Source organism: Anoplopoma fimbria, chromosome 21 (assembly GCF_027596085.1).
Source record: "Anoplopoma fimbria isolate UVic2021 breed Golden Eagle Sablefish chromosome 21, Afim_UVic_2022, whole genome shotgun sequence".
NCBI classification, from domain to species: Eukaryota; Metazoa; Chordata; class Actinopteri; order Perciformes; family Anoplopomatidae; genus Anoplopoma; species Anoplopoma fimbria.
The window spans coordinates 11932605-11944658 of record NC_072469.1 but is presented as its reverse complement, the minus strand read 5'-3'; the positions used below and the strand labels follow the sequence as shown (position 1 = coordinate 11944658).

At 40.2% G+C, this 12054-nt stretch overlaps 1 protein-coding gene across 1 annotated transcript in view; it reads right to left on the bottom strand.

The window, feature by feature from the left end:
* Window positions 1-2086: 2086 nt before the first annotated feature.
* Window positions 2087-12054, bottom strand: part of LOC129111102 (phospholipid phosphatase-related protein type 5-like) — an 84775-nt gene continuing 74807 nt past the window's right edge. The window contains exons 5-6 of the mRNA XM_054623398.1: window positions 11657-11788; window positions 2087-2174 (exon numbers count right to left, since the gene is read on the bottom strand). Of these exons, the coding sequence (XP_054479373.1) occupies window positions 2145-2174; window positions 11657-11788 (162 nt within the window). The 3' untranslated portion in view covers window positions 2087-2144. The remainder of the gene's footprint in view (window positions 2175-11656; window positions 11789-12054) is intronic.

Sequence of the window (12054 nt, the reverse complement as noted above, 5' to 3'; positions counted from 1 at the left end):
TCCAACAAACTATAACGGGATGTAATTATAGGAAATAGTTTTAAATGGAAACCAAACTATCTTTGTCCTGTAGCTGGCGAGCTCACTAATAACTGCTCACAACCAGCCAGCCCAAATAACCCGCCTAACTACCGTTAGCAAGTTAGCTCAGTCGCTAACGAGACCAAAAGCACTCTAAAAATGATTCATAAGACTTATCAGAGACACAAATTCCTGTGTCATGACTGACTGACAAAATATACTTCTTAAGTGGAACACTTTATAGTCTAGCAGATCAGGTTTGTATGAAATAGAGACAGAATTGGAGCAAGATTCCATATCAGTGAAGTCATTTTATCAGCAGGCTTAGGTGACATCATGCACTGCAGGGGTCAGAGGTCATAACCCCTAAACCCTCGAGAATGTTGTTGTAAAGGCCCAGTCTAATTCACAGTTTGAAAGCATAGATGGATGCCATGTTGATGATGAATCAGTATGGCTGCTCTATATATTTGCCAACCTCCAGGCATCATAGCCTGCGTGGAGCTGATTAATCAGCCTGAGTGCACTTAAAAGATTGAAACTGGCTAAATGTGAAAACAGCCAATTTCTGCTTGATGAAATGGATTCCTGAGATGAATCAACTTGTTATAGCCGCATGAACAGAAACATGAATGAGCAAACATGAATTAGTTTGGTATTATGGGTCATTTAGTCAGTTCTTGGGAGAGCAGCAATTACTTTATTCTATTTGTTCCTTGCAAACTCTAACTGGAGAGATGAGGTCACCGTCAAGCCACAATTACACACTGCCGTTACACTGGTTACATTTTGTGCAAACAGTATTGGACTGTTGTAAAATAACCTCACAACCCCTCTGCACTATGTGAAAATCAAACATGTTGTTTTGATCATTTATTCTACAAAGTTTCTTGACTCATTAAATAGAGTTCACACAGCTCAAAGAAGAGTTGGGAATCACTTAAACTGTCTCGCTCCATGTGTTACTCCATCAGGACAAGCAGCCGCTGGGCTTGTTACGGGTTCAAATACCTCCAATCAAATTTTTTATCCTGCTGTCATATCATTTCCAGTTTCATATTTGTCAGCTGTATATTCAAAACATTGAAACGCGCGATGCCGCATGCATGTTGAAGTTATCAGTTATACATTTGTTGGTTAAGAAATAGAATTTGAGCCGTGAGACCTTGGGACCAAGTGTCAAAAGCATCTCAGGGTCAATGCGTTGTTTTGCCTCCACAAGTAAAAGTAAGTTTCAATCCAACATTAAGCTGGCTAGACCTCATTATCCTCGTCATTTGCACTTCTTAGGAATGCAAAAAATGGGGCTCAACACACTCTCAGAAACATTTTATAGGACAGAAGAAGCTAACAGGTGACCTACCAATAAGTCTGAAGTATACCTATTGCTTCAATCTGGAGCTCTCCTAAATTGAAGAGTATTTGAAGACAAATTACATTTAACAGATGGCTTTCATTCTTATGCGTGTGAGTAAGTGATCTTTAGTGTTATCTTTCACTGAAGTCCAAAAGTTCACATCAATCAGTTTGATAAATATGGGCCCAGCAGTCAATGTCATATTCTGTTATTCAGAGTGGTCCTCTGAAAATTATGAAGGTGATGTTATAACATCAAAAACAGAACTTAGAACAGAGACAGAACAACGTATTTCTCTATGTTGTGACACTCTTAAACTTAAGACTTACAGCCATCTTAATGGAACTACGCTTCCATAATCAAACCATGACAACGTTTTTGACCTTGGCAGAGTTGAGATGGTGCAATCCAGTTCTTCAGTTGTTGTTCAGTGTTCCACAATGTTCAACCAGTACCACCGATTTGCCTCACAATAGGCTTCATTTGAGAGGCCAAAGTCAAACATAATTCAGAAGAAGTGCATAGATGGAGAAAGCAGAAGCAACCTGTCCTCGTCTGGGTCATTGACTCTTCTTTCTTTTTTTGTTTTGTCCTTGAATACGAGAAGCTGCAAATGACAACAGGGGCCTGATAAAGACAACATAGAACAACATACCAGCAGACCAGACACACACAGAGAACGGGTTTAGCGCTGCGCTCCGGTTAATTGGATTGGACGGTGAAGAGCGTGGACGTCCAATGGGTCTGCCAGACGGCCGACTCCACGTCATGTGACCTCAGCGAAGGCGATGTGATTCTGTAGGGAGGAATGAAAAAAAATAAGAATAAAATCAGGACAATGGGGACAAGGTATTCTGGTTGTTCTATTTCGGACCCGTTTATTTGGACGAAGCCACTCGGTCGGCCTCTAAACACCCAAAAACTCCAGGATACAACACTGATGATGTGTCCAAGTGGTGCATCAGAAGATGTACTTAAGAATGGAAATACACCAGGTTGGAATATACCAACTTTCCCTTTAAGCCAAGACCCTTTATATGTCCAAAACACAACATCAGTGCACATTCCAAACATATCTCAAAGCAGTTCAAACAGAAATAGACCTAGGCCCGAGAAGCAACCATCAAAGCATGCAAGACTGGCAGAACAATGCCAGTAAGACGCAGCAGCAGCAGGGGATGGTTGTTCATGGAGACTAGAGGCTTTGATTTTCTAATCCAACATCAGAGTGCGTTTGGCTGTGGAGCGAGAGGAGGGGGAGGGAGGTGGTAAAGACGCAAGCCTGGAGAGCTCAGGAGAGGAAGTCCTATTGAGACTGTTCTTTTCATGAAACATAACAGCACTGATTGTTTATTCTAACAAACTCTGTTTACGGTTTCATGCTACTGTTGAACACAACTGTATCTTATTGGTACAGGGACTTGTACTGTAGTTTATTTGTATTGTTTTTACCGTATAATAAGTATTCTGCCAAGTTGTACAAATACGTCAGCTGATAATAGGCCGCCTAGGGGACATCTGCAGGGAGGCTAGCTGACTTCTAATTATAGATTTCATGATTGTCAGGAAGTGTCACTCATAATTGTTCTAAAACAATTTAAACCACTATCCCCCTTTTAGTTTTGATTTCAAGTGACGAGTAATTTCCCAAATTGACCTTTCACTAAGTCCCGCCCCTCGTACACAGACTGGCCAATTACAGTGTAGCGACCAGCGATCAGGGTACGACAACTATCCATCTCTGCAGTGACAAATGGTATGAAACTCACATTCAACTGACAGATACAACTTCCCACCAGCACCATTATGGTGCCAGTCTTGTTTTAGTGTCATATGCTGATTGTAAGTGTATTTCCACTTTGATTGGTAGTATGTTGATGTGTGTCTACTGGCGTATGCATACCACAATACAGGGGTATCTCACTGGTGTTCATAATATACTGGTGGAAATTGGTGTGTACCAGTAGATCACCAGGGGCATGCTGATTTAATTTGTATAATAGCGGCATCATATAACAAAAATATAACAGAAATCTACAATGTTGTCGAAGACAACATCATAGATTTTTGTTATATCCGTGGAGTCAGTTTGAAATCTGAAATGTTTTATTTTTTCATTTTCAACAATAAATCACTTAATAAAAGCACAAGTCAAAGTGGCGTACCACTTAGCGTCACTGTATAAACCTAGACACAGCAACGATACAAAAACAATTGGTCATACCACTGATATGACAGTAGACATGAGTATCATACCATAAGTGCCATAAGACAGTAAAACAGTAGCAAAACATAAGTGATCAAAAGTGACATACCACTCAGAATCAGCTCCTGACATGTCACTCTTCCCTACTTCTTAATCTGTACATCTGATTCTCGACTGAAGGTTACATCAAAATCAAATAACTGACCTCCCCTCCTGTTATGAAACACAACTGACGTTGTTTTCCTCACGGTTGCTTCTTTAGTTTAGTTTAGTTTTCATTTGACTAAGGAGAGATATTAGCATTTATATTGGAGACAACATCTTTCACGTGGCAGTTTTCTTCTGTTGTGTTTCTGGTAAAAAGAAATAGCTCACCCTCCGAACGAGAAAGTTTCCTTAAATCTGTTAAATTTTCTACAAAGCAAATTTGCTGCAAAATCTGATCAAATCATTAACTTGTTTCATTTATCTTTTTCTGGTAATCATACTTATAAATGTATGGCTATGCAGCTCTCAGCTGGGTTCAGCATTCCACTCCACCAAAGAAGAAAAAAATAGAATAAAAGCGTGGGATTCATTTTTTTTCTGCTCAAAGGTTCCTTCCTGCCCTGACAGTTTGTTCACTGTGGCTTGTTTAGCTTTCAGGCATCTTTATGCTGAGCTATTTTTAGAGCAGGCAATTTTCCACCGAGCCTGTCGTATCCGAGGCGAGAGTGTGAGATTTTCTATTCCTTACAAGCAACTGAGCGCAGGCTCTCTCAGCAGGAAGCTGTGAATTGAATCATTAGATAGGATTTGTGTATTTTCTATCTTCAGATGCTAAATGTGTATCGTGTTAGAGGAAGTGAGAAGACAACACAGCATGCTAGAGTAAATAGAAGCATGCCACTGTTACATCTGGCTTCATGAATTCTGAAGATGTAAAAACAGAGATTTCACTCAGATGCAAATAAAAAATTAAGAAAAGCACTTCAACCTCACATGCCAAATACTCTGGACAGTGTTGAGTTTGGCCGGATCTGCCTCGTCCTCTCTTTCCTCTTAAGGGATACAAACTGGTTTGATCACTGTGGACCAAGATGGCTACCAGTCCAACAGATGGGTAGTCAGTGGGCCAAAGGAACATGGTTGGATCAATAATCATTGATTTATTCAAAGGAAATTCCACGTTGGCTCTTGTTTTTGTAGTTTTGTCCATCATTTCTATCAGTCATTAAAACGCTGTACTCACCAAAGCAATTGCTGAGATCTGGGAACACGGTGACATCACAATAAATAGGTCAGCCGCGGTAAACAATAACCACTTTATCCACCTTATCCAGATTATCTAAACCACCATATTTGGAGCTCAAACTTAAAAGCTGAACACCTTAAATTGGGAAAACCTCATTGTAAAGTTAGTTCAGTATATATTATTGTCTGTACTGGACAGGGGTGATATTATTTAATTTGCTGTGAGATTCATACCGGGTGACTGTTGGCTGCCAAATTCAAAGCAGAATATTTTTTTCCTAAACTTGCAATCGTTAGATCTGAGAGCGGATCCAGCGAAACTCTTAAGCCTTAATTTCACATATATTTTTTAAGTAGTCGGGTAGTCAAGTGGCCATTGGTTCCCAACCTGTCTGTTCCTCTGACTGCTCATATTTAGTGGTCATCCTGTTTCAGGTCTCGCCAATTAACTTGGTGAATATTATTTCATTGGATTGATGGGCAAAACTACGAAATATTGCTACTTAATATATACTGCTATTTAAAATTGAAATAGATACTATATTGTTAATTTTTCTGGTATGGTATCTATCTCAGCTGTTCAACTGATGAATACAATCTGAAAAATAAGACCCACGTTGTAATAAAGCAGAAATACTCGTGGATGTGAAACCACTCTAGAATATTGTGTGCTGTTGTTAGTATTAAATGTCTCTGTCATTTACTGAAAGCAAGACTGCAGCATTAATAACTACATACTACAAACTTACCAAGTAAGAACAGGAAATCACTTGCCTGATAGCACACAGAATCTTCAGTCACATAACTTCCAGTAGGCGAACGTATACGCCTGATTCTCGTGGCACTTTAAGTCGTTACTGATTCATGGGTGTTTTAAGAGTGGAGCGGAGTGTAGAAAACAATTTTGATGTCAATGGTATTGAAAAGACATGCTGTCCTGGAGTCACAGGTTGAAAACGCTGCACATTAGCTTGACAACAGAGTCCCCCCCCCATGTTGCTGATTGGTTAATTGTTACTTTCGTGGCCACGCTCATTGCACAATTACTTTTTAACCAAGAAGCAGCTGTTTCTTGGCATGATGCCAGACGATTCAGGATGGTACTTGGTGGAGTGGGCGTATTGATCGAAAGGTCTGGACCATAGACTGTAGCTGTGTCCCAATCCAGTGGCTTCGGCCTTCGGAGGACCCAGCCTTCACATCCTTGGATGAGACGGTCTGGTCTTTCTTGTTTGCGTCACCAGCTTTTCGCGCCCCCACCCTTTTGCCGCTCCCGTCTCCTAGCAACCAGCTGCGGTTGTCATAAAAGAGTATGAAAGAGGTAAAGCTAAGTTAAAAGTGGACGAGCTGCTGTAAATAGCACAGTGGCTACCGGAAGCGTTAGCTGGTTAGTTAATAGCGTCATGTAAGTTAACCGATCATTTTAACATAAGTGTGATCTGATCAGGTCCCAATAATTACATTTAAATGTGAATTCTCCCGCTGCTGGTCCACTAGTCGCCATGTCGATTAAAATCAAAATCAACTTCACCGGCACGCAAATAATCTTAGGATATGTTGGGCCGTGAAGGATCCATCAGTTGTATCCAGCTTGTATATAAGAAGTGAACGTAGTCATCTTAACACCACCCGGAGGTTCGGGACTGTTGTTTTGAGGCATTGAGTTCGGCGACTTTTAGTATTGCCGCTGCTTGGCCCTAAGCTTCAAACTTTGACACTCCTGGTTCCCCTCTAGCATTAGTTGTCTGGGATGGAATTACCGTTTCCACTCTTCTTTTCAAAATAAACTTATAAGGTCACAGGAAATGTACAGTTTCCGCTTGTTACATGGAAAGAGTCTTTTCAAAATAAACTTGGAATAAACTTCCAATGTGGGTTTACTTAGTTTTCAGGTTTACCCGGTTAAGTTTAGTCAACAAAGGTACTGGGATAGGCTTAGGAAATGATTGTTGTTAAAAAAGCATGTTTGTTAAGTGAAATAAGCACGCTTGTTACATTACTTATGTATGCAAATTAGTTAAGTACATAAGTTACATAACAAAAGTAAGGAAAACTAAGTCAACGTTTCACACGAGACATGAACAGCGGTCTCCTGGGTGAAAGTCCTGTGTTTGTTCGAAATCTTTCTCGCTCTTTATGCGTCAGTTGCTCTGAGTGTCTAATAATGACATGGATGGGTTTATATTGGAGATACTTGAGAGCCTGGTGTGTCTCATACAGACAGTAAAGGTGCCTCTTTGCATTGGTATAAGACCCCAAGGGGCAGTGATCAGGTGTCTACATTTGGGGTCCAGTTTCAGTTTGGCATTAACCAACGTGAGGCAACTATCCAGATCAGAGTTCCTGCTCTGTTTCTTCATAATTATGCTGAAAGTGATTCGCACAGAAATTCACAAAAACAGACATATGGCTATTTCTGAATCCCATCACCTCAGAGACACATAAATATTGAATACTAAAACTACCGGTGTTGTCACTGTTGATGTTGTTGTTCACTAATTCATGTCCACTGTTGTCTGTTTTAAAAATTTAAACACTTTGGCTCTGATGATGATCTGGTATTCAGCCAGCCCGTGGGAATGTTAACAAACTTGTGTAATCCTGGTATTATTTCTTGAAGAACATAGCTTTTGAGGGCATTTAGAATGAACACTTCTTGCATGTGTGTATTATCTTCAACCATGTGGTACTTAATCCTGCATGTCTGTGGCCTCATACTGTTCTAAGACTCTAAGACAAATCACCATAAGTCCCTCTAATGACGGCATTTGTCTCAGTGGGATGCAGTCCAAGAAGAAGAACAAATACATCTTCTCGTTTAATCCTGCACTTTTTATAATTTGAGCCCCCAAACAAGTCCATTACAGCCCTTAGTAAAAATACAACACTGCTTGTTTCTTTTTTCTGAGCGAGCATTGAGCGCTTTGAGTGCAGACGCATGATATCTGAGTTAAGGGCGGAGCGATATAGAGCAGAGCGGCTTGGAGCAGCTTTGAGCAGGAGAGCGGAGGAAGTGAGCAGCTTCATGAGCGATGAGCGGAAATTACACTCCGCTCACTTGTCCTGGTCCAACGCGCTCCAGGCACTGTGGATGTTTGATGCTCTCTGTGACTTTTCCCCCCCCCTTGACCCCGCCAGAAATCACCCAACAGAAACTCATGTGCCTCACAAACACACTAAATAAAATAAAGGTATTTCTAAGGCATTAAAAATGTAAGATTATGAATAAAACACTGGAATTCTTTGGGGGTGCTATGGCTATCATAGGGGTAGCTTCATCACCCGCCAGCCCCTGGTACGCTGAAAGTATCTCATCTATTCAAACACAGCATACTGCAGTACCTCATTGGTGTGTGCAGGCATCATTCTGTCATTTGCTTGAAATTCCTAACTATACTTTCCAGAGAGAATGGAGAAGTGGTTGCATGGGTTAACAAAATGTGAGATGAAATGGCAGATCACTGTTTCAACCGTAGTTGTGTAGTTAGTTTAAATCAAACTATAATCAAACTGTAACCATAGCAGTGACAAACAACGTACTGATATGGTGCTTAAATCATAAAATGTGAAAATGGGTCCTTTTGAAAAGCAATTTGACCCCCACCTCCAGCCGTTGAACAGGATTGGAGTGATGCTAAGGTTGAATAGACTTTTTCATAGCAGACATTTTGACCTGGGAATTATGTGTTGCCAATCACATAATTCGTTTTGGCATTACATTGCCATACATGAAAGTGCTTTTCCTGTTACGGCAGGTCAAAACGTAATTATATGGGAGCAAAAAGAGTGCTCTGATGCAAAAGAAATCAAGATTCAAAAGTCAGAGTGGTCGTCCACTTATCGGAAGGTCGGAGGTTCAATCCCTGATCAGGGTGTCCTGGGGCAAGATACTGAAACGAATATTGCTGTGAGTGTGAGTGTGCGTGTGAATGTTCACCTCTCCTGATGAACACGTGGCGCCCTGTATGGAAACCTCTGCAGTGTATGAATGTATGTGTATGAATGCTGACTTGGGTTGAAAAGCGCTTTGAGCTGTCGCCAACAAAAGAAAAGTGTTATATAAAGGCAGTCCATTGATTTGACTGCTTTTACTTAATTGCAATATTTCATATAGAGCCAACTGTTGATTTCAGGACATTGAGGGACACGTTTGAGAGGTGCAGAACTGGTGAGTGTATTTGATTTATTTTAAACTCATAGAAGGTTTACTAACGTATGATTGTATCCCCTAGTTACCTCGCTGTAGTATCTCTTAGACCGAACAGCACAGAGGCTGTACCAGGTCTACAAGAACAATATAAGTCTGTCTAATTCAAATAAGGAATACAAAGAAAGGTATAGATGTGTCCAGAGATTTGAAAGAGCTCAGGTTTGAAACAACTTCACAGTTTGTTGCCTTTTGTTCCTGAGACGCTGGAACCAGTCGAGACCCTGCAGCCAGTGCAGGAAGTCCAGGAGGCGCTCCTTAATGTAGCAGGACTCTTCATCTTCATCATCCGTCTCCTACAGCAGTGTGTGTTTGTAGGTGTGTCGTTAAAAGTCAGACACTGCTACCTGTACCCTTTATTAGAGCTAATGGTTGGTATTAAGCCCAAAAAGAACCATTAGCAAAGGCCAACATTACGAGACATACCAACTAGCCGTTTATCCACACATTACTTAAATGCAAACAGAAATAAACCAGCGTTAGACCAATATGGAATATCAACATACTGTATATCTAAGCAATAAAATAAGTCTCATATTAGTGAGTCAATGGCTTTCATTTATGATAAGATGGGAACAAAGTTACAACTCACAAACATTGTGATTCTTTGATGTGATGATAAATTATTGATTAGATTTTTTGATGATATGTCAAATGCGCTACATTTTTTTGGACAGAAGGTATAAAACTCAAAGGTATTTAATTTTAAAGAAGAGCAACCAATTCCCACATTTGTGAAGCTGGAAGGCGCATATGTTAACCATATTAATGTGTTAATTGTATCAAATATTTTCACTGATTCATTGCACTTGCTGACATATTTTTAATATTAACAATGCCACGAGTAAATCAATGTGACCAATTATTTGAAGACTAAATGGAAGTATACAAATACAGTGGTATGATCATACTTGGCAGGTGAAACTACCTACAATATATTGTGCTGAGAACACTGACACCAGCATCATGTGTCATATACTGCTGAGTGATTGTAGGGGACATCTGTCACTTCAAATTTACCTTGCGATAACCTCTCCAGTTGTGCTACCAAATCAAATGTCAGGACTTTTGGTTTGAGTGTATCATTTATTTTGTAACTAAAAGGACTATATCCACCCAATCTGCATTATATGTCTGTGACACTGGAAGTTGGGGTCACGTCATTCGTCACACCTGCGAATGAATGACTCAGGTGTTGTGACGAAACTATGGAACATCACTCACTTGGTGATATGACCTACTGTTGATGAGGCTGAAGCTCCAAATATCGGTGACATGTCGACCTAGGGGTTATTTTACCCTAACCAAACATGAGTCAATGTATACTCATACATCGCTTCGTATGCTATCTTATGATGAAAAGTAACTCCGACAATTTTTGCGTTTTCCTACAAAAGGCTAGCAAAATATTTGTGCTCCTTACATGCATAACAGAGTTTTCAAAATAAAACTTCTTCTGTCGTGAAATACTCAGTTAGGTTCATGAACAGATTGTGAAATACTTCATTAGGTTCTGGAAAAGATCGTAAACTACTTGTGAGGTTTATGAACTGACCGTGAAATACATAGTTAGGTTTAGAAAATAATCATGAATTATTTAGTTAGGTTTAGGAAAAGATCATGAAATACATAGTTAGGTTTATGAAAATATTATGAAACACTTAGTTAGGTTATGAAAATATTGTGAAATACTAAGTAAGGTTTAGATAAAAATCTTGTAATACTTTGGTTGAGGGCAAGATTGTGAAATACTTAGTTGGGTTTAGGGAAAGATCATGAAATAATTAGGTTAAGGAAAAGATTGTGGTTTGGGTAAATTGGCTACGGAGGCTGTGCTACTTAAGTACACAAGCTTACACGATTAATGATTCATGTTGACTTCTTGTTTCGCACAGGAGACAAAAAGAAGTCTCCTGAGTGACTGCTGGCTCATCCACATAGCGTGTAGGTTTTTGCAATTTATTCCTCCTTCATGATTATATGGATTACAAATTCATTTTGTGGGATATCTACAAATGACAAAGTTAAGAACACTGTATGAGAGCTGCCTGCAATAGTGAGTGATATATCTGCCCAGTTTATGTCATTTTTTAGTCGACACAAAAGCTGTGGTGCTAGTTGTTGAGTAGGTAACCAAATGTTTGGAATGACAACAAAGTATACCAAGTATTCCTTCATCTGCGTAAATTTGATGTTGCATATGTTTATTTGCGTCAAACAGCCAACATGCCCACTGTTTGTTAGCAGTAAGCTAGCTAGCAACGGACGCACTGACCGTCAATGTAGAAACATGTCTGTGTGTATGTGTTCAGAGCAGCTTTTAAATTAACTTGAGATCCCAGGAAACTGCAGTATCCCTCAACAAATCCATTTTCCCAGGAATATGACCTCCCAACTTCTAGAAAGCTCTGCTTGTCCCAGTTTTTCCCCAATCTGAGAAACTCCCATATCAGCTCCCATAATCCTCAAACCATTAGTAGCCTTATGAGTGTTCAAAGAACCATATTGGTCTAAAGCTGATATTCAGTTTGCTTCATACAGACATACAGTATTCCAGCATAAAAAGATGGTCAGGTATTCAGGGCATAAGAAGGTGTGTATTCTGCGTGCAGGTGTGTGGTGCTCTGCTGACCTGTGAGGCGATGTACTTCTCCAGAGGACTCTCCATCCGGCCCATGTTCAGCATGGCCGTGTTGGACTGCTCCTCTGGTGAGTCCTCGCTCAGCAGCAACTTGCCTTTGAAGTTATGGACCACACACACCACCTATAACACACACACACACACACACACACACACACACACACACACACACACACACACACACACACACACACACACACACACACACACACACACACACACACACACACACACACACACACAGCAGAGGACAGAGATGGGTGTATAACTGAATTCCAAGTACTGATAGAGGTTCCTGATTAAGAGAGTAACCCAAGAATGTAGGTCACATATGTGTGTATAGTTTTTCCTTGGGGCATTGCTGTAGCTACATGATTGATGTGGGTGTT